At 37.5% G+C, this 26,288-nt stretch overlaps 1 protein-coding gene across 1 annotated transcript; it reads left to right on the plus strand.

The window, feature by feature from the left end:
- The first annotated feature begins 253 nt into the window (after window positions 1-253).
- MGST1 (microsomal glutathione S-transferase 1) lies at window positions 254-6,687 on the plus strand. The gene is made up of 4 exons (XM_048929001.1): window positions 254-387; window positions 3,048-3,195; window positions 4,412-4,506; window positions 6,250-6,687. Exons 2-4 carry the CDS (start codon window positions 3,070-3,072, stop codon window positions 6,494-6,496), a joined length of 468 nt encoding a protein of 155 aa, XP_048784958.1. The 5' UTR covers window positions 254-387; window positions 3,048-3,069; the 3' UTR covers window positions 6,497-6,687.
- Window positions 6,688-26,288: the final 19,601 nt, after the last annotated feature.

Consider the following 26,288-nt stretch of genomic DNA (forward strand, 5'->3'; position numbering starts at 1 on the left):
TCCAGGATTTTATAAGTCCTTATGCCTGTGAAGGTACAAACCAAAGTGCTTTTTGTGGTTTATTTGCTTTCTCCTGCCGTTGTCTTTCAGGCAATGCTGGCAAGGGTCAATCAGGCAAAGGGCCGCTGACGAACCAGCAGCCGGGTCTGCTGGGATGTCGCAAGGAGACCCCGAGGCCAGCCAGGCCTCTCTCAGCCCAACAACAGCCACAGTGACCCCTAACCACTTCCGCGAGGACGCAACCCCCAGCCTCCCGCCGCGCCCGCCCGAGACCCGCCTCCGCAAGGCAAGGCGGGGCCGGGCCCTGGGGCTGGGCGGAAACGCAGTGTCCGGCCGAGCTCGGCAAGCTCGTGGCGTTGTGTTCGTTCTGCGAAGGGACCCGGTGAGGTGCGTGGGTGCTGCGTGATGGCGGCTCCCGTTGCGGGCTGGAGCGGAGTGGAAGGTTTCTGTGCCCTCCCCGAGGCTGTGCTCCGCGAAAGGCGGCGGGGTTTCTCCGGGCACCGCCTGGGGGGAGCGCTAGGAGCTGGCGGGGGGGCGACGAGAGGGAGGCCCGCTGTCTGGAGCTTGCTGCGAGGCCGCGCCGTGGGGAGAGGTGGCCGGGCCAGCGATATCCGCGGCTCTCCTCTGTGTCAGAGTGTTTTCTGACTCTCCGAATGTCCAAAAAGGCGCAGTTTCGCTTTGGCCTGCAGTAGCTTAAGCGTGCTTTGAATTCACAGCTCGGATTTGATAGGGGAGCAGGAGGCCTCGTGACTTCAGCGTGGCTTTGAGCGTTTCCTTAAGAGGTTTTGAAGGCGCTTCTGTGGATAAGTGGTTGCAGGTTATGGAAGGGGTGGGTGTAGTGCCAGAGCTCAGGGGTGCGGTGGGGGAGAACAGAGCTTGTGTTGTGAAGAAGCTGGACTTGCCGTGACACTTTGGAAAGTGGCGATACAACAAATGAACAGCAAAAGGCCACCGCGGCTGAACTTCGGCTAATAACAACCACATGGGGAACACACAGCCAGTCAGAACATGTGATGTGAATGCCTAGCGAGGACCTGAATGTACTGAAATATCTTTCCCCTCTGCTTTGAAGAGCCTGTGCATGGGATCTGGGCTTGCGCGTTTAGCAGACCCAAACTTCTGTTCACACTACAGTGAGGTGCTGTATTTCCAGATAAGGCTGCTGGCAGCTTTAGTAGACTTATCCCTTTAAGTTTTATGCTGTTGTTGAATGTAGTGTGATTTTATTTTATTTTATTTTTTTGCTTTTCTACTGGTGTTAAAACTATGAATTCTTTGTCTTCAGTTTTCCATTTTCATAGCGAAAGCAAGGCCTGGGCTTGAAGAAAATTAGAATATGCTAACCCTACTAGTCATAAAAATGGACAAGTGTGGTATAATTCGAGTGTGAATAAACTCTCATGAACAGCTTCTCATGACTTTCATAGTTCTTGAATATATTTTCAGTGTGGCTTTCAGATTAATTATGGAAAAATGCTCTGAAGCCATAGATTTACTTTCTTTTTTTTTCTTCTTTTTTTTTTTTTCTCCCCTATGAAATCACACATACTCCTTGCTGTGATACAAAGTTAGAAATGACAGTTTCTGTTCACTGCTGAGTAATATCTTTTTTGAGTTGCTGGATGTCCTCAGAGCTGCTGTACTGCAGTGTGAGTGAAAAGAATGGTGCTCCTTGTTCCATAACCATGAGTCCCAGTTCTTGGCCCAGTGATCTAGCCATTGTTCTGGAAATGATAAAGGAGGGAGCAAAATTCCACTGTTGCAACCAGACCTATTCTGGATAGGCTAGGTTTGTTTCACAGAGCAAGCTGCTGCTTATTTCTGTCCTGTCCTCTTCCCCACCAAGGAGGTGTTCTGAACAAGAATCTTAACACAGCTCTTAGCTGGTCCATTTTCCCTGGTTTGGTTGTAGCTGACAGTGACTCCTTGCTGGAGGCAAAATGAGAGATTGTTAGATCTGTACATTATATATATATATATATATATATATATATATATATATATATATATATATATATATGTGTGTGTGTGTGTGTGTGTGTGTGTGTGACTATTGTTAAGATATAATAGGAAATAATGAAGTTAATTGTGACAAAAAAGTACATTTATTTTGGTCCTGAATGAAACAACTGGGGGCTAAGACATGCTTGTTTTATGCAGTCCAACTCACTGAATGTGTGATGAGTTGGTGAGACTGAAGACTTACTCTGTGCAGATCACAAATAAAATGTACAAGTGGGCATGCTTTTTATTTTATACACATTCAGTTCTCAGGACTGTCTTTATGTTGTTGATAAAAGATACTACCTCCATTGGGTTGTGGGTTTGTTAGAGCCTCACTGAAAAGAACTTCCATTAGCTTTAAACCTCCCATGGTAAATGCATAAATAGTTCTGTTCTTTGTCGTTGCAACTTAATTTTTGCCTGTGAATCATACTAAAAACAATTTTTAAGAACTGGATCTCAAAGGAAAAATATATATGTTTAACTCAGTTTGATCATAAGTTATTACTGGGTGGGAAGACAGCTATTAGTTTGAAAACTGAAGTGCAGTTATAACTGTGTCATTTTGCAAAAAAAAAAAAAAAAAAAGGTAGGCAATACTAATTTTCTTCTTTAAGCACTATAATATATATATTGTGTCATCACGCTCTTTGTATCCTGATAATTGCTTAGGGAAATTCATTAGTTTAGATGATGGTTTGTAACTGGTTGTGTTATTTGAGAAGTATTCTAGTTCGACTAAATTTTGTATTGTATTAAATAGTTTTGTTATCAAAATTGACAGTTTAATAAGCAATGTAGCAGAAGAGAAAAATAAAATGGTAATATAGTTTACCATCTTAAGGTATTAGATCATGTCTTTCTGGAAGTAAATTGAGGAAAAATAAACTTGTTTGAAACGACTTTCTTTAGGGAGCCAAAGTTGTGTTGTCATTGCAGTGTAGTGATGCTAAAAAAAACACCCCACCAAATCCGTTCTGTCAGCCCTGTTGTCAGAACTTTAGGTTGCTCTGATGTCAGTCTAACTTCAGTATTTTTCAAAGGTCATCGGTGAGAAGTGGAGAAATGGCTAAATCGACCCAGCTAATTGACAATGAAGTCTTCCGTGCTTATGCTACCTATGCAGCTATTGTTCTTGTAAAAATGATGCTTATGAGCCTTGTAACTGCATACTTCAGAATCACAAGAAAGGTAAGAAATTGGGAATACTGTCTGTTAGGAGACTGTGTCCAGCAGCTGCATTTGACTTATTCTGCCCTTCTAAATCATCTCTATTCTTTTTTAAATAAAACTTCTCAGAACTGTGTTTTCCACTGACTTGTGTATAATGATGGTGTCCAGGATATCCAGTTTGTAAAGCAAATAAAGTGTGATATGGAACCATGTTATGAATAATGATCCAGTAGGGTCCAAAAGGGCATATGGGTTACATTTTTATGCAACTATGACCCTTTCATCCAGTAATTCTAAAGCTTTTTACGTTCCCTCATTGTTTTAGCCTTCCCATTTCATGTAGGCCGAAAACAAAAAAAAAAAGAGAGAGGCAGGCTAAAAGTTTACATGCATTGATGACTAAGCTAGATAAGCATATGAAAAATACAGTGAAGTTTAAAAGTAATGCAGAAGCTGCATCTGGTTTAGGAGAGGGGGCACATGAAAAGCATTGTGTAGTTTGCCTTGTTCTTGGTCATTTCTAGGTATCTCTTACAGGCTATTGTTGGAAACACTTGATCATGAGCTGAAAGAGCTTTGGATTTGCCCTATGTGATTATTCTTAGCAGATCAGCTTCTGCAAGACAGCACGTCAAAGAGTCTGATGCAGTCCTTTTGTGTTCAAATACAGCTTTTTATTCTTGCTGGGTGAAAGAGAAAACAGCTGAATTATGCTGTTGTTCAGGATGTTACTCAGTGCCTTTGAGGTCCTATCAGAACAGTGTTTGAACTACTGCTGATTTCAGATAGCTCTCTAGGTCTTCAGCACAGCCTAATATTGAGTCTAGTAGACCACACAGAACTGTATTTTGTTCAAAATCGAATGCAGATTTCAGATAATTGGTCAAGAGTTGTGAGAAGGAGACTTAGATGGTAGTTCTACCTTCCAGGTTCCGATATTCCTTCAGCCCGCTGGCATTGCTTCAGTCATCTGCCATATCCACACATATTCTAAGAAGGCATCATCCAAATGCATAAATTACATTTATTAGTCAGTATGCAAGATACACTTGGGCTAGGTTCAAGAAATCAGTAATCCATTCAATGATGTATTGTCCTCTGTGCATTTAAATGCAGGTCAGTTATGTGGGGTTATAGAGGCATTGGTAGAAAGGGTGACCTTTCTATCAAGTTGCCTTGACTAGTAGAAGCATCCTTGCATCTAATGTCACTTGTGTGTTTTTATTTGAAACAGGCATTTGCCAACCCAGAAGATACAGCATCATTTGGTAAAGGTGATAGTGCTAAAAAATTCCTGCGGACTGATGCAGATGTTGAACGTGTACGCAGGTAATGCATGGAAGTATTGAAAAAATTATTTTAAGTGGCAGAATAGTACTAAAACAAGGAATTAATTTCATCGTGTTCTCTTTGGCAAGCCTGTGTTTGTTCTCTGTTGCAATATGTAGTAATTTTTTACACCAATTTGTTAAGGTGAACAAACTATTCCACATTCAAATGGTCAGTAATTCTTACTTAAAAGTAAGAATTCATTATCTTGCTATAATAGGTCATTGTTGAATGATATCCTGAGTGCAAGGGAAAAGCAGTGAGGAGATGTAAAACATGATTGTACATTAAAACATGATTTAATATGAATCAGTGTATATTCAGTATAAATCAGTTTTCTATATAATCTGAGCATGAGTTGCAATAGTTACATCTTTTATTAAAGTATAAGGGAAATAACAGGGGGAAAAGGAGTGAAATTATATTAAAGTTGTGGAACTCCAGAGTTGTAATGAGGGCATAATCTGGCAAATGATACTGTGTGGGAGTCGAAACCTATGTTCTTTTTGCTGGATTGAATTGGGATTACTCACTGATGTATCAGTTATATAGGAAAGCTGACCAGCCTTCTGGAAGAACGCTAATAATAGTATGGCAGTGTGCAACCTGTGGTGTAAGTGTTTTGTTTTGCCAGATTTGTGCCAGAGTGTAAAGTCTAGTTCAGTGAGCTAAATTTTACAGTGTATTTAATTCTATTTAGCTGTTGGCAAAAAAATTCTGTTACCAAGATTGTAACTTTAGATATAGTGCTTGATATACTTGTGCTAACAAGGGAAGCTTTTATATTAATACTTATTGTTATTCCTTAATGAAGCTTTTAGTTTGTTCTCTGTGTTCAAGTTTTTACACCAAAAACTTGAATGTTTGAATGTGAATGAGCTGTTCTCATTAAAATCACCATTTAAGAAGATCTAGAAGACAAGGATCAACTCCGATTTCAGAATGTTGCATCCTTGCAGGTGTAGTTCCGTGAAGGATAATATATTTCTGTATGGTTCTTTTGGATTAAAGTCTGAGAAAGAAGAATCTCATCTCAGTATGCAGTAAAGATGTTCTGAGCTTTCCTTATATCCCCCCTCTATTGCTTGAGGAATTGTTAGTTATTTTATTTGCTAGTTGTTAAATGAAAATAGGCACTTTTTGTTATCAGTAATCTTTTTGTAAATTTTAAGAAGGCATCTAAGTCAATATTAATTTTAAGACCAGGTGCCCCTTTGACTCAAATTATTTTATTAGGGAAGTGACACTCACCGAAGTCTCAGTTGCACAGACTGGAGTTCTACTGGAGACTCAAAAGCTATTGCTGCTGTGTTCCAGTTGCCAATGAAGTCCAGTAGTTGCGGTCACAATCAACTGGTTAATTGATGTTTGGTTGTGGGAGGCTGCAAGAAAATTCCTGCTGTCATAATCTTTCTTTTGATGCATTCTTGCACACCAAGTTGCACTCATATACCTCATGTAAGTCCATAATGTTACTAAGATCCTAGAGAAAAATGGAGACCTTACAGACAGAGGATCAGAAGTGTAAAAATGTGGAGTGCAATACTAGAGACCAGAGCGATGTCAGGTGAACACGTTGAAACTGTTTCAGTGTCTGCATCAAGTTCCAACTGTAGAGAAAGCCAGCAGCAGTGTTAGGGCCTTAACAGTAGAACATTTTGAAGATGCTAAAAAGCAAAGGCTCTTGAAGTGATTTATTCAACAAAATGTAACACTATAAAACAATTTTGCTTCTTTCCCCAGAGGCCACCTGAATGACCTTGAAAACATTGTCCCATTTTTTGGCATTGGACTGCTGTATGCTCTTTGTGGCCCTGATCTGTCCACGGCCTTGCTGCATTTTAGGATCTTCGCAGGGGCAAGGATCCTTCACACTTTCGCATACCTGATCCCTCTTCCCCAGCCTAGCAGAGGTTTGTCTTGGGCAGTTGGGTATGCAGTTACCATCTCAATGGCATACAAAGTGCTGAGTAAAGCATTGTACCTGTAGCTGAATCACAGCTTCTGTACATCGCTTGACATTCCACACAAAGTTTCCAGTGGTTAGTGTTTAGAATGAGTTGTCACAAGTTTTACAGAGTGACTGGAATTCATTTTTCAGCAGAGGTTTCTCATTCCTGTTTAGAAATATTTCTTCTTGGAGAAAAAAAAAAATAAATCCCTTTTCCTGTATTCCCTATTCATGGACTGCACTGCCAAAATATTAGATTGAATGTTCTGTTTGCTATTTGTCAAGTGCTTATGATTCTAAACATACGATGATGTTGTATTGATAGCATGTGTGGTAATTTTCTACAGATGCACTATTTTTGGCTGTAGCTCTGAAGTCTAAATCAATAAAGACAAGATGAAAAAAAATGTGTTTGAATTTTTGTTTTCATTTTGACACTTCTAACTGCAGCCGGCAAATAGAATGTCACTATGTATCAGAAAGAGATTTCCAATCATACAGTTCTTTGAAGAATGCTTACCTTAATAATAAGATGTAGCCAGTAATACTAGGCTTGTTGTAAAAAATCTTTGATGGAATTGTTGTTTTTGTGTAATCCACTTTGGGATTAAAAAATGCAAACCGTTATAGCTCCATTTCACTCAGATGAATAGATTAAAGAAAAAAAAAAAGATATTTGGGTTAAACTCCGTTTAGTGACAGTGATGAAATTTTCAAGTAATTATTTTTGTGGAAGTTAGGCCATACCTAGGTTTTGTACTGCATGAAGCAAATCCTTTGTAGAAGATCTTTTTTTCATTTTGGAATAAATTTTTTGTAAAATGAGTGACACTTACAAATATCAAGTATTTCAGAAGTGAATATATAATTAGTTTGTATGTCATACAGTCATAAATATGTCCCTGATAGGAAATTTGCTCTTTGCTTATATCTTTCTATGATGTTTTAGTTTGAAGTATTTCCTTTAAAGGACTCTTCCTGGTCTTGTTCGCTTCTTCATGTAAGTATGGCTTAAACGATAGCACAAAATTGCAGGGAAAGAAAATAACTAGAAAAGACTTTAGTGTGCTAGTTATTGATAAGTTTTAAATAGAAGAATGGAATGTTAATACCAGCTATCTGGGGTAGTATGATTTTAACAATGTCACATTTCTCATCAGCCCTTTTTATTTTAAGGAGAGCTGGTAGTGGCAAGACAAGGGACCAGACAGTGAGGTGGTGGGTTTTGCTTTTCAGTAGTGGTGACAGGAACAGTGGGTCAACTCCACTGGTGCGAACTTGTATGAAGCATAGCATTCAGGTTCTTGTTCATTCCCAATGAAAAATGCATAGCTAAAGGTGGTCATTAAGTTGAAAAATAGGGTATTGTAGTTGAGAATTTCCTTTAGCAAATAGTTGTTGTGCTGTTTGTAGCTGTTGTAGTTCCCATGAAAATAAATAGGAGGCATTACTTTCAGAGCAACCTACGTAACATATTTCCACATTGCTGGCAGTCAGAGATGCATCGAATCTGCTAAGGCAGATCTCACAGATTGAGCGTGTACCCCACCCAGATTCACAGATGGTGTTTGTGGGAGCAAAGGAAAATAAAATATAAGTTTGAAATAAATGCAAGAAAAACACAGAATAATATTGAATTACTCTAGGTATTTCTAAGGGTTTCTGTTTATCTTTCCTTCATTTGCTTCCATTTGCTCACTGTTAACAAAGCACTGAGCATACACTCACTGTGCTGAACATGGACTGCTTCATTTTTAGAAGTATGAACATGTGAGCAACTCCTTGGTATAGATTTCAGTTCTGTGAGTGAATGCTTATGTGTTTTTTAGATGAAATTTCTTTGCCTTTTGGTTGTGTCTGCAGATAGATGTGCTGTAACCACTTGCTGAGAGGGTTGGTGACTGTCAAAGAGCTCTGAGCTAGGACTTGCCATCTGAGCATGGCTTCATGTCCTGTAATAACAAAACAGATGTTTAAAACTATAAATGATACATAGGATGTTTCCTTGAATTTCTGGAATAAAGTCTCTGTCTGAACTACACTGCCTTCAGGGTGCTTGCTTCACGAAGGTGGTCTGGTGCTTTTGAAATTGCATATCATCAAAATGAAGGAAAAGAAAAGCTTAGGCTTGTAAATCACTTTGGAGTTTTGAAAAATATTATAGTCATCAGAAATCTGCATTGCTCTGTGCTTAGCAATGTTTCTTCCTGGTTATTTGCAGAAGCTAATTCAGTCTAGATTTTTGATGAACATTGCTTGTAATGTATATCCTTTCTAAAAGCAAAAGATAAAAGACTTAAAGAATAGCCTTTAAAAAATAATTAGAATATTGGCTGTTATTAATCAAACTGTTTTTTTTTTAACATATTTTTCATTCCAAAGCTGAAGTTTAAGAAAAACCTTTCTCTTTTCCATTGCTGTACAAACCTTGTCCTCTCATCTGAGATCACAGAGCACATCAAATGCTCTGTGAAAAGTTGTATTGACAAACATTAAAATACTCATGATTAAATAGCTCCAGCTGATAGACACTTAGAAAAATTTATATTTGTGATTGACTTTAAGTGAAACAAAGTGGTTTTAATTAAATACTGATTTTAGAACTTCCCAAACTTGTTTAGTAACTCTTGCTCAGATATTTTTGGAAACTAAAATAGATCATTACCTCCTTCAGCCTGACCTCTAGTGGAAAATATGCCATAGAATGGCTGCCCTTGGGCCGAGGTTAGTTTTAATTACAGCATGTCTTCCAGAACGGTGTGTGATCTTTAGTCAGAAACATTAGGAAACAGGCATCGATCCACTTCTTTCTTTGACTTGCTTCTCTCTGAAATACAGATACACACAAAATTTAGTCTTTAAAACCAGGATTTATTTATTTATTTTAATCAAGGCAGTTATAAAATTACTGTGATGTGAGGAAGAACATGAAATATCTTACACAGGTGCTTTCCTCCTACAAAACATCCTGCTCTTTTTTGCTGTTCACTCTTGGAAAAGTAAAAATAAAGCAAAAAGAATTTAGAGCCTCTTTCCACATGCACAAAAATACTACTATTTTAAAAGTAGGTATGAAAAATGTGAATTATGACATTAGTTTTTTTCTGTGCATTATTACTATTTAATCAGGCTTAGGAAAGTATATTATGGTGAAAAAGCACACAGAAGACTGTATTCTGCACAAATACATGCAATGTATGAACTAACTGTGATCCTATGTCATAAATTCTAATAGCATTGTGAGGTAGGGCATCACTTGCTGGCCTGCAGAGGAACTTATTGAAGTGCATGCTTATAAAAGAGTGGAAAATGACATCTCTGGCACACTTTTCTTCAAAGCCTACTGAGGTATATGCTATATGGATGGGGGAATGGTGGCTGACTTGTATTAAGTAGTCAGCCTCCACATCTTGACATGGTATTTCCAAATTTTGACCTGTGTGCCAGGTGGCTGCTTCCTTTGCCATGGAAACGCATTTGAGAGTCATTTTTTTTTTTTTGTACATTAAAGGATGTTATTTTAGCAATGGCCACATAACCTCTGTAACGAAATGCTTTCATCTCTAGTTCTTTGCTGGTGGATCCCAGTGCGTATCACCACTGACAGTTAGCATCTTTCTTTTATTCTACATCTTACTTGTTCTTGTGGACTTTTGAGAGTGGATAAGAAGAGGGAGTTCCAAGTAGCCTGCCTATCTTTAAAAAAAAAAAAATAGAAGAAGAAGAAGAAAAAGAGGAGTGTTTGCCTCATGGGTACTACTTGTCCAGTGAGGAGAATAAATTTAGAAGGTAGTGGCAGTCCTGTAGAAACAATGAGGAGAAAAAGAAAGTGATAGGAGAGGGATATTTTTATGATAGCTCAGTGCAGCATGAAGTAGCAGACTCAGTGTAGCCTACTAACTGAAGATAAAAAGGATAGGTGTTTTCAGAGAGGTAGGCAGCATTCTGCTTCTTCAGTTCATAGGCTTATTGTCTCAAATTCACGATTAAGGATGTTTTTCCTTGTACATCTAGTCATTGTATATGTCTGCAAAGAGGACTGTTAATACCAGAAATCAGAATGGATATGACCCATTGGCTAGGTAAACTCAGTAGCTAGTTCTGTTCAACCAGCTGCCTCTTAAGGAGCCTGTGTGGCATGCAGACCACATTTAGGAGATAGGAGTTGACAGTTAATTACAAATAATAGCTTATAATACTGTCCTTATATTAATGGCACTCCTACAGCATTGGCAAAGATAATTTCTTATTTTTTTTTCTCATGGAAATTCACATATGATGTGTGCTTGATAATTTATCTTGTTTCCCTTTTGATTGTCACACATTCATGGAAAATCGGCAAAGTCCTTCAAAGCAAGTGTGAATTTTTCTAGGAGATGAACAAAAAGAGTTCAGCTCTGTAGGTTGCTCCATGTTCCTTGAAAGAATTTCTGTGCTTCATATCTGTAACCCTCAATTTAGAGAGGAACTGTAGGGACCAGTATAAGTGGAATTGTCACAGAAGCGCTCAAGGTAGGTTAAACTTATTACTCTTTAGGTACCTAGTAGATCTCTATATCATTGTTATAAAGCTAGAAGTTCATCTGCTTCATCTTTTGATAGAAAGTGACACCTCAGCTTCCTGTAACTAGTTTGCAGTTGTATTTTAATGTGCATGTCTGCAGCCATACAACACAAAGTTGCTTACCGTGCATCTTTCACAAGAAAGTAATTGTGGTCCAACTCAGAAGCTGTATTTTTGACAAGGAGCAGCTGTCCAGCATGACACAGAAGAGGCCGGTGTAGAAAGTTGCACCTCATCACCACCAGTGTCCTTAGTTTGTAGCAAAATATGCATACTTTTAATGCCTTAGGCATACTGATATTTGGCAGATTGTTTTATTATGGGTTTTAAGTAAGTTCATTGTTCTCAATTCAGACATCTGTTTCACTGTGGAAGGCCCAGCTATAAACTGTTCTCTTTTTTTCTTTTTTTTCATCCCAGCTGTTATCTCAAGGGAATGTCCTACTTCTATAATGTGTATACTCTTCACGTGAATGTCTCTTCTGTATGCTTAAAGGGTGTTTTTGTAAGAAAGATCTAGTTTGTTACAAATTCGGGTGATCTTTTATGCTAATGTTGACTGGGACTCTGCAGCTAGTGCTACTTAGCTCTACTATTTTCTTTCCAGCAGCTTGGAGTTTGCTGTTCATCTCATCTTGTCTGTTTGGGAAGGGTTTAGTACTACTGACCTGCTTTGCTAGCTGACAGATGGCTTATTTCACTAATGTTCCATGAGCACCTCATGATGATTGTGATAAAATGTTCACTTTTAGAACTGGATCTTATTGTTTGCTCATTTGGTGAGCTTTTGGAAATTCTGTTAAACTGGAATTTAGTTTTAGTTTCTGTTAATGGTCAGCCCTTCAGTGCAGTTTGATATACCTGCAGACTTTCAAGGTAAATGAAATTAGTTTTCCTGGTCTTAATTTTTCATGAGATTGTTCTGCTCGTGAAAGACTGAGTGCAGCTTCTTTCTTTCTGTCTGGAATTCTGTGTCAGAGATGTTTCTTTAAGACCTTTCCATTTATAATTAGTTCATTTTGAGTAATTTGGTTTTCTTAAAACAAATCAAACTTACTTAAATAAGCGATTCTTAGCTCTCCTGTTCTGCTTCGTCTTTCTAGCTTGCCAAGGTGGAGTTTAGTGTTAAGTATATAGCCATTATTAAGTTTTTGTATGTTAGAAAATAATAGAATGGTCAGGGCTTATAATTAGTATTTCATTTCAGTGTTCTCTTAATCCTTTCTTCATTGCTGATAAGAAACAAACTATTCTCTGAGATCCGTAGTCATGGCAGTAGGTTTTTCCTCTTGCTATTGCTTAATTTCATGCATGTTACCACTAGATGTCCCTCTTTGGCTTTTTTATTAGGATTCTGATCTGCGCTTGTAAAGAATAAAGTAGCTGTGTTCTACAACTCTGGCAGGTTGAGTTGTAGGGGAAAAATATTTTGCTAGCTTTAAAGAACTATTAAGGCTAACTACTATCTCTTTTTACTAAAAAGCCTTTATGGGGAAAGTGACCTTTGTGAAAACTCTATATTTAAACTATGGCTGAAGCATTACACTGTTTTGTTTTGTTTTACTTTTTCAATTAATGTGCTGCCAAATGACTGCAATGTTTAAATTCTTCTGTTGAGGTTTCTACGGAGCTGTGCAATTTAACTTTTATTTGCCTGCTATTGGTTTCCTTAAGTAAATACATGTTATGATTTGTATTTAGAATTTAGCAGCAAGGTAATCTGAGAAAGGCTGAGACTGTTAAAAAAAACTTAACATAAGTAAAGGAGAAGAAACAAAACTCAGAAGCTATGTACATAGAGCTGACAGAACCCTGTTACCTGTTCTGCCACAATATCCAATAAAGGACACACACAATGCAAATAGTTTTATTGAAAGCATCTCAATAGTTACAGAATTCAGCTTTGAATTGAAAGGTGCTATAACAAAATGTTGCTTTTATTTATACAAAACTGGGATGCCCTCTAAAGTAATGTCTACACAGCAGATTTACTTGTCACACCAAATGCCAGGGAAGTGGTGGGGGGCATTTTTGAGTGATCAACTTGGCACAGAGGTGGAGTACAGTGTCAGCATAATGAATGGGACCTTGCTTGGCGGATGTAAAATATTTTAAATTGAGTTTTTATTTAATGGATTTGAACTTTTCATGCCCAATTACCTCTTTTTTTTTTCCTTTTTTTTTTTTTTTTTTTTTTTGCTGAATGAGAACAATAATAATAAAGTGCAAAGGTTCAATTTCATTCTAGAAATGGGGAAATATGCTTGGAAAGCTGTCAAAAGGCACAGTCAGATCTCAGGAGTATGGAGCAAGTTAGATAATACTCTGCAGCAGATGTCCATCACCTACTTTTGTAGCTTTTTAAATCCTTGTGAATGGTAATGTGACAAATTGGAATGAGTCATACACAAAGATGGATGACAATTGTTAGGTGAGTTTTAGGATTAGACAAAGTATGTCCTTGCAAGGCAATTTATATGATTTTCTTAATTTGTTCAATTAAGTCTTATGTATGCAAGAGTTACAGAGAAACCTGCAAGATGAGGTTAGTGGGATTTGAGGAAACCACTCCTGCATACACAGAAGTGAATCCTTCCGACAAAAAGCTTAAACCGTCCTGTAGCTGGAATGTAAGGAGCATGAAGAAAAGCAGCAAACCCTATTAAATCAGATGGGTCTGTGAAGTAATAGCCTGTTTTCAGTGAACTTCTATTGTAGGAGTTTTTAACTCTAGGCATGTGTGCATCTAGAAAGAGAAGCTTAGCCCAAATGCATTGACCTCTGCTAAATAAAAATATACTTTCATGAGTGAATGTAATGAGTAAGCACACATCTGTATGTTACTTCTAAATTCTCATCACCATGATATCTGGGTAACAACATACTGGCTACAGAACTGATTCAGAGACCAGTGATTCAGTGAAAAGATTCCCACTGATTTTCACAGGCTTTTTGCCTCGACAAGTAGTCTCAATCATATTCCCTTCATTTAATGAAGTATATGCACTGTGTCTGTATTAGAGTATTTATGAGTATTTAGAGTATGTATGAGTCTGTACTAGAATATTTACTGCAAGCAATAGATAAAATATTGTATTGTAAAATCTCAGGGAAAAAAAAAAGCAAACAAACCAAAACTGTCAGTTGCCACCTTACTTCACGTTTAACTCCGCTATAACTACCTCTAGAAGTGGCTGGTCCATTGTTTACTTATTCTTGATCCCAGCAAGAGCTGTATTGATGGTTGGCCTTTGACTTGGCGTTACTGATGGCTCATATGGTGCAATCCTCAGCAGGGAACATAAGAGAGCACCACTTTAAAATGGATCCTGCTGGCCATGTGGCGCTGTTTTGTTCTGAACACTGCTAAAAGGGGACACTGTCAACTTGAAATCTAGTCAATTAAAAACAAACAGGCTAATATGAGTTTCATGTCCTCAAGTCCTTTTGCCATTTTCTGGGGGTTTGCAATCAAGAGGAGCCTTTTTTAAGTGTATTTTTCTCATTGTTTGCCATTTAATTTTTTTTTTAATTTTTTTTCCCTCATATGTGTGCATGTATGTTTGTGTGTAAAAGTATAAACCATGCTGAAAGAAGTACTTGCTACTTCACTGGCATGGAAATAAATGAGTAAATATGAGTAAGTACAAAGAACAAAAGGTAAATAATCTACATTTTCTTTGTGTATTTCACAAAGTAAGAATAGAAGTTATTTTTTCTTTAAACTTTCAGTTACTAATATTTTGTGGGTTTTTTTTTCCCTGAAAATTTTCATGTGTGGCAGCATGGAATAGATAAACTGAGTGAGATTTTTAGCAACCAAAAAAATAGTCATTTAAAAAATTGAATAGAATTATAAGATCTGAATAAACATTTTAAAAACTCTTTCTGAAACAAATTGAACAACAACAAAAAAATCAATACATAGTATTTCTCTGAATAGAGGAATCAAGATGTTATTTTGTAAAACATTACAATTATTTTTACAACAGACACAATAGATATTCTATACTTTTAGCTATCCTTATTTAAACTTATCTGTCATCTAGAACCACCCCATATGAACAGTTCTGTCTTAGTTCTAACTTAGTTCTAACTTCTACGCAGCTGCTTAAAATTGAAGTCTGGAGTAGCTCAGAAAGGTCTGTGTTCAGTCAGACAGTGGGTTGGGTACTGAAGAATGCCATGGAGGCCAGGGAGGGTTCATCGTTAGGGGCACCTAGGATCAAGGATTGCAGTGTGGATTGATGGCATTCAGCACTTTATTGTGAGCATGGTGGTCAGATATGGGATACTTAAATGCCTTCAGGATGTTTTCTACCCAGAACTCTAGGTGACACCTAGAGATCTACCCAAGTACCTTTCATAAATGCAACAGAACTGGTGGACAACAGATTTGACATTAACTGAAGATCAGTGACTGACTGACGAAATTGAGATAGCAATGCTAGTCTCAGTCACATAATAAGAGATCCATCACACAATTGAAATAGTTTCTCAGGTGTTAGTATAACTATTGCTTCTCTTTAAACTGAGGTATAAACTTTCTCCCTCATCTGTTTAGAAGTATTGAAGTGAGACTAGCAAACATATTGGAGAGTGATGTGAGGTTATCATATTCTCCAAAGTCTCTGTGCTGTCAGTGAACTTGGTGTGGGCAACAGAGGGTCCATTGCAGCTCTGGCAGAACTAGTTGATGGAGTGTTTAATGATGCAACACTTTTTTTAGTAATGTGTCTCATTCGGACACCACAGCACATCCTGTTTGTATTTCATCTTCTTCCCCTGGTGCTTTATCTATGTCTACTACTTTTGCATTTTGACCCAAGGGACTTTTATTTTAATCATTTGCTCTTACTACCTGAACTTTCTTGTACATACTTAATATTACTTTACTTCTGACTTGAACATATGGAACAGATATTTTTAGATCTCACAGTTAGACTTGATTGCTTAAAAGATATATTTTTCTTCTTTCAAATAGAGCATTTAAACTCTCCTATATTTTCACATGCTACCCAGAAGGATGTTTAGTGTTGACCAGGAATGCATACAAAGTGAAACTGTTTTGATTTTTTTTTTCATTTTTGCCTTTTTTTCTTTTTTTTTTTCTTTCTTTCAAGTAGAACAATAAATAAGTTCAGTGAACAAAAAAAGCCCTATTGAATGAGGATCCTTGTTTTACAGCCATTTGATTTTACCTAGCCCAGATATGTAGCTGAGCTATATGGTTCCATTAGAGAAGTACCAAATGCTGACAAGTTGGTTTCATTATCAGGATCTTAATACAGTGAGAATCTGATTGCAAAACAGCTAGGTATCTCAGACAAAGAGTTACAATTGCTTGCTTCAGCTCATATAAACTAAGAGCTATAACTGGAGCACTAAAAGGCTATATTTCATTCATATTGGTTTTTTTTTGTTTGTTTGTTTGTTTTTTTACTAAGTCATGTATTATGACAGAGTTACAGAATTGCAGGTGTTGGAATGGACCTCAAGAGATCTTCAAGTCCAACCCCCCTGTTGAAGGAGGTTCCTTACCATAGGTTGTACAAGTAGGCTGCTCATCCTTTCCTCAAACTGAGTTGCTCCAAGCCCTTTATCATCTTTGTGGCCTTCCACTGGGCTCTCTCTAGGTGATCCCCGTCTTTTTTGAACTGAGGAGCCTGGAAATGGACACAGTATTCTAAACGTGGCTTCACGAGGGTGAAGTAGAGGTAGAGGATCACCTCCCTCAACTTGCTGACCACTCTCTTTTTAATGCATCCAAGGATACCAATGGCCTTCTGGGCCACAAGGGCATACTGCTGGTTCATGGCGATCCTATTGTCCACCAGAACACCCAGGTCCTTCTCTGCACAGCTTGCCTCCAAAAGGTTGTCCCCTAATCTTTACTGATAGACGTGGTTATTTCTCCACAGGTGAGAGAATCTACACTTGCTCTTGTTAAACCTCATTATGTTCCTCCTGTCCAACTCTCCAGTCTGTCCAAGTCTTATTGAATTGTAGCACAGATTCTGATGTGTCAGCAACTCCTCTCACCTTTGTATCATCAGCAAACTTGCTAAGGGTGGACTTCATCCCTTTATCCAGGTCACTGATGAAGATGTTGAACAAGACTGGACCCAACACCAATCCCTGTTTTCCAATCTCCTGTGTTTTCCAATTCCTGTTTTCCAATTTCTTGTGTTTCCAATCTCCAAGCTCCCATTAATAAAGGAAATATAGCTTAATAAAGTACTAGTTACTAGAATCACCTGTTTACAACTTGACTGAACTGTAGATAAAATGCATGTGCTTTCACACTGTCAAATATGAGGTAAGTGTTCTACCATAATGTAAGAAGAGAAGAGACATACTGAGAAAAGGCCAAATGACAAAGAAAACACCAAATGTGGTACCTTGGTGTTGGAATCAGGAACGTTACTCTACTGTGATGTATGACAACTTGAGCCACCTTATTTTCCTTTGAGTTTGTTTCTGTCACTTTTATTCTTGCCACCTTAGGCAAGGAACTGTATTTTATTATCACAGAGATTTGTACAGAACCTAGCAAAACAAGGTCATATTTATGATGGAAGCTGCAATTTTAATTTGTTGCTATAGGTGGTAGTGTAATATTAATTCATAATATTAAAGAAAAAGAAATAATGAATGTGAGCAATCAATAAAAAGAATGGTGGCGAACAAATGCTGATGTTTCATACTGTCTAAGTTCCGGCTGAGGTGATTTTTAAGATTGAAGGAGATGTAGTGACATTCATGTGATGGCTTTTAAACTAGTGCTAGTCTGTTAAATGTTTCGTTTTCAGATTTCCACCAAACCTCCTGGAGCTATGGCTAGAACACACCTTATTCCTTTCTCCCAACCTAGTAATCGTCTGTGGTGAATGCCCAAGTTGCTGCAGAAAAAGCTGGTGGGAAGTGACTAAATAATACTGAGATAAGGCATGAAAGTTAGAAGACACTTTTCAAAATGGAAAATGTTAGTGATATATGTAACCACGAAAAGTTTGAATAGAGTGCCATGCAGAATACATCAAGATCCAATCTTCAGCCTCATCTTGAACAGGCTTTCCTTTCACCTAGCTTTCCTAGATCACAGTTTTTTACTCGCAGAGCAGTACTACTTATTTTTGTTTCATTTTATGGTGCTGATGCTTTAAAGTCAAGTAGTAGTAGTCAGATAGTCCAGATAGGAACCAAAACATAGCAAGACACAAGCCTCTTCTGAGAGAATTCTGTAAATCTCTCACCTAAAATTATTCATTCTGGTGTATTTTACTTTGGCCAAAAGTATGACTGTCAGTATCAACCACTCCAGCTTTTCCTTGGTTACTAAATGTGGGAGTGCAATAACATAAATCAGTATTCAAGGCAGCTGGATTTTCTCAAAGCTCCTATTCTGACAGGATAATGCTGACTGATCTTCTATAGTGGCATCCGTAATAACACATTCTCAAAGAACATTTACTGTACAATAAAGGTGATTCGTTGGGACGTTGAGGTCAGCATGGGTCTTCTGGCTTGTCCAGTGTCAGTACTGGAGTTCTTACATATCATATGGCCTTTGAATACAGGAGAACAAATAATGAAAGACCTGTCTTTCTCTTTATGACTTTAGAAATAATTAGGAAGTCTATGAGATGCATATTATTAGCAAACATGCTCTGTAGAAATACCTAGTTAACTTTTATAGTTCTCCTTTACGCCTTGATGGAAATCTGGAATATTTTCTGTCAGATAAGCAATGTTGAGGGGTTGGAAAGAATGAATTTTTTAGCATGTCAAGGAACACACCTGAAGTAAAAAGAACATAACATAGAATCGTAAAATAATTTGGACTGGAAGGAACCTCTGGAGATCATATAGGATAACCCCCTGCTCAAAGCAGATCCAGGCATGATTTCCTCCAAGGATGAAGATTCCACAGCCTTTCTTGCCAAACAGAAACCTTGTTTCAGAAACAGAAACCACCAGAATTTTTAAAGAATTGTATAATCTTGTCTAAACCTTGTCATGAGGTTGCCCAAACTACAGAGGTGCCACTGCGTGTGTGTGAAAGAGCAGGCAAAAGGTGGACAGGAGAAAAGCCAGTGAAGTTTTTAGGGCCTAAGTCCATATCTTAAATGTTTGAGGTGTGTTGCCATGAGACAGAAAACTACACTCTTTGTAATGCATCCAGAGAGCCATAGCATGGATGTAAGGGAGTATCTCTTGAGGAGGCTGGTAAATGGAAGGTCCAAAGGAACAGAGCTTATTTCTCATGAATTTGTGCTAAACCATTCATAGGGAAAATGAGAATGTAAGTTCACTTCCCACCTTTTTTTTTTCCTTAGACTGGTAATTTTGGGCCTGATTTAGAAACTACGAGTTACTTAGACATCCATTGCTTAGTTGGAGTTAGCCTTTGACCTTCACAGCGGCTCGGCCCTTTTTGGTTAAACAAAGATTGTTAAACCTCTACCTGCTTTGCTAATATTCATTACAGGATCTTTGAGACAGATAACTCTGTTAAGTGTACAGTAGTTTCCTTGCATGCTACTGTAATTTTAATAATAATAGTAACCATCTTTCTATATGTGATTATGCATTTCAATATAGACAAAATGTAATAGAGAATGTATTCCATAGTGTAAAGTGTTTATTGTATAATCTGAAAGGTCTTTCTTTGTGTGGTGTGTGCAGTTTTTCAGATATAGTTATGTTTACTCAGTGCTGCCTATAAAATATATTTTAACCTTCCCTTTTGAAGTACATTCCACTGCATCACTATAATATCCTTGTGGAACAAACGTTTGGATTTTTTAACAACCAAAACCATCATTTCACAAGGCTTTATACAAATGGGAAATGTAGTTAAGATTTATTTATTATGTAAAATGGCAGGGATTATTATGTTTATTACTTTTAAATTGCACAATGCTTTTACATTAGGATCAATTTTAGAACACAGGATTAGCTACTATAACTACTGGCAGTTTGGGTGCCTTATTACCTTCTATTATATTCTGAAGTAATTTTCATTTATTTAATTTAAACTTCTGTCATTCTGCTTTTTCAAGCCTTAATGTCTCAGTTTCTAAAAATCTAGTTGGTGTTTTCTATCTACACAGTTAAAGAAGTGCTGTTATTAAGTGATTCGATGGCTTGTTTAGTCCCTTGACTATTCCAAGGCTCACTTTGCTTAATTTAACTACTGTACTTGCGGCTCCCTTTCTTCTCTCCCCTCACCCGCCCCTTTTTTGTTCCTAATTGTTTTCGGAGTACTCAACTTCCTGTGGGGAATCAGTCAGCATGCCAGACTTCAAAGAACTCGTTACAGTAGACCAGTTTGGCAATATGCTAATTTAAGCCTATTTTTATATCATTGTACGTTGTTTCTACGCAAACAAAGACCATTTTGGACATTAGCTAGAGAGCAAGGTCTTTGGAGGTTTTTTATTATCTCTGATCTTCTTGGAGAAAAAAAAAAAAAAAAAGAGAAAGTAACTCTTAGCCATTGAAGATGGAAAATACCTTTTGGATTCCATTTAACACAGCATTCTCTTAATTATTTGTTTCATTTTATTTTCTTTGCCCTGGTCCTTCAAGTGAATCCATTTAATATGATTTGGTTTTAAGTTAGGGTTACCAAGATACAGCTCTTACTTTTAAGAGCTGTTTCCATGGCACATGGAAAACGTGGGGCTTACAGGTCTCAGCTATACAAATCATTGTGGGCGCTCAGAATGAAAATTTGTGAAAAGTAAGGAACACTTAATTAAACAGTTTGGACCTCTGAATTTCTAAGAACAGCGAAACAGGTTCAATCTGTAAAGTTTTTAAGTGTTCTGGGCAAAAACATTGCATATATAATTGCATGCACATTTACCGATACTGTTCAATTAAGCAATCAGGCACCTGACAGGTGACTCTAGGAAATGCATATGAAAATGAAGTACGAGTTTATTCACATATGCAATTTCATGACTGAATTGCTTAGAAGGATCACTGATTCATGTTCCTTCATGGATGAAGTTACAGAGTGGTTTGGGCATAATCCAAGTATGATTTTATGTGTTCTACTACATCCCACATCATCTCAGTCAAGTCAATGAGGTCATAGTTCCAAGTTCATCCATAGTGGCTGCGAGCACCACTGAATCATCTTACTTTAAAGATTTGGTCTGGATCCATCACAAAGCTGTAATTAGTGTTACTTCTGTTAAAATAACACACAATTTGTTGCCAGCTTTGTGCTTCATGCTGGTTGTAGAGTAGAAGATAGATGATCTGGCAAGAAGTGTAACAGGATGACTTTTTTAACAAATTTGAACTGGCAGAACAAGTTTGTTTTAGTTTGGTGGTTTGGGTCTGGAGAGCGTAGCATTTTTGTAATGTTATTAGAGGGTAGTGTCTTGCAGAACCATGACCTTGGATTTATCATCTGCTAATAGTTGAGAATCTTTGCACTGTGATTATTTGATGACAGAGAAAGAAATCCTTGCCAGATTCTATAAATCTTCAGTAGAGTCAGAGTCTCATTCAGCGCTGCCACTAGCCTTGTGTAATCGATGTCTTTGCAGTTTTTGATTATGGTAATTTCATTAGTGATACTGTTCCAAAATGGCACAGATCGATTTTTTGCAAGGGAAGTCTTGTATACAAGAAAACGACAGGAATTCTTTTATTTTCATAACCATTTTTCATAATCAAACCGTGGAATGTATTTTCAAAATGCGCTCTCCATTTAAGAAGGCACTTCTGTGCTGGAGGACTTCAGGCATGAAAGGAGAGGCTACCGTGTCAGCAGAGGCTGATGGCAGAGGCAACGTGCTTGTGGAGTGCACACACAGGTCATAAAATGAAGAGGAATCAGGAATCTCTTGCATGTAACATATAATTTTTCTTTTAGAAGACGGTGAGCATGAACTTAGCGTAGAGTGCTGAAACAAGGACCCTTATGTGAAGGCTGTGCTTCAGGTGGGGGGGGCTACAAACTGAATTCTGCAGAAGGAGCACTGTGCAAATGCTGGAAAGGCCAATGTGAGGACTAGAGATGAAGATTTTCCAGCTACTAAATGAATTCTTATCTTGGTCTTGTGGTCCAAAATCAGACTGGATCCTTAAGGGTTTCCACAAACTGAAGTCTGGCCTTCTGGAAAATCACTCAGACTGATCTATTGCTTATTGTGATTCATAATGCTACCTTTTTGGATGAGCATGATCCAAAGATGGTCTTTTGGTTCACAGACTCAGCTGAGAAAAGGAAAAATATGTTGGGCAAATGGAATTTTATTTGGGTTTTCCTATTACAAGGGAAAAATGCAGGAGATGCATAAACCTGTACTTTCTTTTTAAATGGGATTTAATTCCTTCAGTTCTTATAGGAAATAATTTGTATTTGTGGTTTTTAAAGTGAAAGCATGATCTTTAAATATCAGATTGAAAAACCTTAAAACATTTTTAATAGCTTTTCCAGACTATCTTTCAATTATTTTTTTATAGCCAAAACAGCTATCTTTGTTCCCCTTGTAAACAGTTTCAGACTCTAAAATCAGTCTCTAAAATGACATTTCTTGGTAGCTATACTAGTTGATGTTTATATACATTACTCCAGCACAGTATTTCTTTAAAAAATACTCTCAGACATTTAACAAAATTTAGAAGGTGGAGTGATGCCTGCATATTCAAAAGATCAAACTATAATAATGTCTTTGGAAATAGAAGATAGCAGACTCTCCAGTAGCCCTCATTAGTGGAATTATATAGTTATAGCTAAGAAAATTATTATCTGAATACTACAGATGGTTCAATGGCTTCTTAGTGCAAGGACAGAGGAAAAAAATCGTAAGCAAAACATGCTGGGAATGACTAAATGAATTTCTTTTTTCCCGATTTCTAGTAGAAACGGCAGAAACGGCTCCAAGTCAAAATGTCAGATTCAGATAGCTGCAGACCTTGAGGCTAATGAGATCTGGATCTGCATTTTGTAGCTTGGATCCATAGTTTAAAGTGAATTTAAGATCTAAATTTATATGTGTGATGCAGTTTAATATCATTTGAGTTTTTGGTTCTGATTCCAAAAAGCTCTTAAACTGATCTGAGGAGCTTCTGAGGAAGGCAGTAGAATGTATGTCTCACATTTTGCCCGGGTCTAAAATGAGAAAGACGTTGTATTCTTTATGAACATAAATGTATAAAAGAAGTGTCTGTGTCGTAGAAGCATAGGGTAGTAAAGCAACTTCTTTCATAGTAAAAGTTTAGGTTTTGTCCAGTAGATGTTTGTTGTTATTTATTGAATTTTGCCGTATTGATTTCTGTAACTCTGACCGTTTATCTTTCTACAGCAACACACATTTCAGTAAAAACTCTTTTGGGGGCAAAAGGCCAGAATGAAGTCTTTGCATGGCTTATCTCTAAAGTTGGAAGTGAGAGACTCAGAAGTTGCACCTACAAAAATCAGTGGGGAACTGTTTGATGTCTCTCTTAATGTGCTGGGTTTAGATTACTTTGTGAGTACAAAAAGGGTGAAAGGTTTGAGGTTACTTTCAACTAACTCTTAGGATCATGATTTGTCCATGGGGTAGTTTTTAATGGAGTAGATGCAAGGCGATGAGCTATCAGATGCAGTGTCTTGAGGCTGAAATTCAGCATCTGTCCACAATAAATGTGTATGATCCAAAGTTTCGTTATCTTACTTTCAAAATCTTCTTTTTTTTCACCAAAATAGATAAATAAATAAATAAATAAATAAATAGGGCTACAGCACAGGATATATTTTTCCTTCAGCTCTTGAGCTCTGTCAATATATTTTCTATAACACAAACTACAGGTTCTCCCCTTTTAATTTTCTGCTAATTATGCAGATGGCCCCAAGATGTCTTAATGTGGAACACTAAGTACCATAAAGTGCAAGATAATGTCACAGGAGTATACTTGATGATGCAAGGGATTTAGCAGGTACCACTCAGTCTTGGGGTCTTGAAGTACATTTAGGAGCATTCTTATTCTGTAACAGTCACTTAGTAGTTCTTTTGTTCACTATATCCTGAATTATCCATAAGTTTCTGCTGAAATGCAGAGATGTATAAAAAGGAGAATTTTAGGACTAAATCCTTTAATCCAGTCCTTGCATTTTTGCGTCCGAGCCCACTAGTTACATACTGGAGCAAGTTGTTTTTCCACAGCAAAAGTAAAGTAATATGATAATGTTGAAAGTACAGAGGGAATTTTAAGACAAATAATATTTCTGTGAGTTTTGCATAGGTCAAAGGCATGCAAATCCAGTTATTGTGGGTCACCTCATTCATGCTAACAGTAATAGCATGATTTAGAGGTCAAGCTTTAGAATGGGGGCAAAATTCTGTCCCTTAGTTCATCTATTGCTTTTGCTCTTGGCCTTCCATCTGTGTAGGATAATAAAATATTAGACTTGCATTGTTCTGACATGCTAACTTAAACCACAGAGTTTTTAATAATCTACCAGTCCTACTACATACTTATTTTTGCAACAGCATCAATCCCACAACTCCTATCTTTCACTGTTTGATGTTCCCTAAACACCATTAAGTGATGCTCTTACAGCACTGAGATGATGCTATCCCATTAACGTGGTTGATTAATATATGACTCAGGTGCATTCAATGATATAAGGCTTTAAACTCATAGGTCCTTATTAAGGGGTTCTGTTAAGCTGATGTTACTGTATTGTTCCTGGAAAGTGGAAAAGAACACTAAAGTGTGCAAACAAAAAACAGGAAAATTGATTCTTTTAGACTAAATGTTGATAGGAAGCCTAAAGCTCCAATCAAGATTTCCTTTACAACCTGAAACAACTATTAAATCAATCTACCTCAGATATGTAGCTATGTAGCTTGGATCAGAACCTAGCCTTGAATATTCTGCTTGTTCCTCCATTCTATTCACAAGGGGAGTTGACAATTTCAGCTTTTTTTTTCATTATTTCTACTTTTATTTCCAAATAGAAATGTTACATTTTCACTGTATGAATGAATGGATTGAGGATTTACCAGGCCAATTGTGCAGCTTGCTTTCAAGAAATTCACTTTAAAATGTCATATTGCTTTTATACTTTACAGTGTTTTATAAAGATCTACCTAGGGGAAGGATGCATATTATTTATTACTCTCCTATGTATCTTGACTTCAAATATTTAAATCTGCTAATTACTGAGAAAAAAAAAAGACAGCTGTGATTTCTGAAGTACTAAAAAAAAATCAAAGAAAATTTACAGGTTAGGAATTTGTTAGTATGGTGACAATGAAGCCTAGATAATTATAGATTAAAATTATGAGCTAATTATATAGGCTGAAATTCTGCCTCTTAGATCCATTTTGAACAAACTGTATATATATGTAAGAATCTTCTGCTGCCTACTCATATCTTTCTTGTTTGTTGCTGTCCTCTTCCTGTACTTGGCACTGGTGAGGCCTCACCTTGAGAACTGTGTTCAGTTTTGGGCACTTCAGTACAGGAAGGACATCAAGGTGCGGGAGCAGGTCCAAACAAGAACAATAAGGCTTCTGAAGGGCTTGGAGAATATGCCCTACGAGTGAAGACTGAAGGAACTGGGGCTGTTTAGTCTGGGGAAGAGAAGGCTGAGGGAGACCTTATTGTTCTCTTTCAATATCTGAAAGGTGCTTAGAGCAAGAGCGGGCTTGGTCTCTTCTCAGTGGTGACAGGTGACAGGACGAGGGGAAATGGCCTTATGTTGCACCAGGGTAAGTTTAGTTTGGATATCAGAAAAACTTCTTTACAGAAAAGGTTGTGAAGCACTGAAATAGGCTCCCCAAGGGGGTGATTGAGTCACCATCCCTGGATGTGTTTAAAAACCATTTGGATGTGGTGCTCAGGGACATGATTTAGTGGAGGGTTGCTAGAGTTAGGGTAATACGGTCAGGTTGTGGTTGGACTTGATGATCTTGAAGGTCTTTTCCAATCTGAGCAATTCTATGATTCTATGATTCCTGACTGTAAGAGAAGTGCAAGAGACTTTCCATGTTTTCAGAAATACAGAGAGTATTTCACAAGTGTTGGAACACGTAGGGCAGTACTGGCTCAGGTCTATTTGACAGAAGGATAAACCAAACACTCACTGAAGAGCAGCTAGAAAGGATCTTCCTAGTCTGAAGGAAAATTCAGGACCACCAAATGGACTTCATTCCCCATGTTGTCATTGTCATTAGCCCGTTGGGTTGGGGGTTTTTTTGCCTTTTCTTTCCACTCCTAATTGTAACGCTTTCAGTATCTTTAAATTTCCAA

The sequence above is a fragment of the Lagopus muta genome, chromosome 1, assembly GCF_023343835.1.
Source record: "Lagopus muta isolate bLagMut1 chromosome 1, bLagMut1 primary, whole genome shotgun sequence".
NCBI lineage: Eukaryota > Metazoa > Chordata > Aves > Galliformes > Phasianidae > Lagopus > Lagopus muta.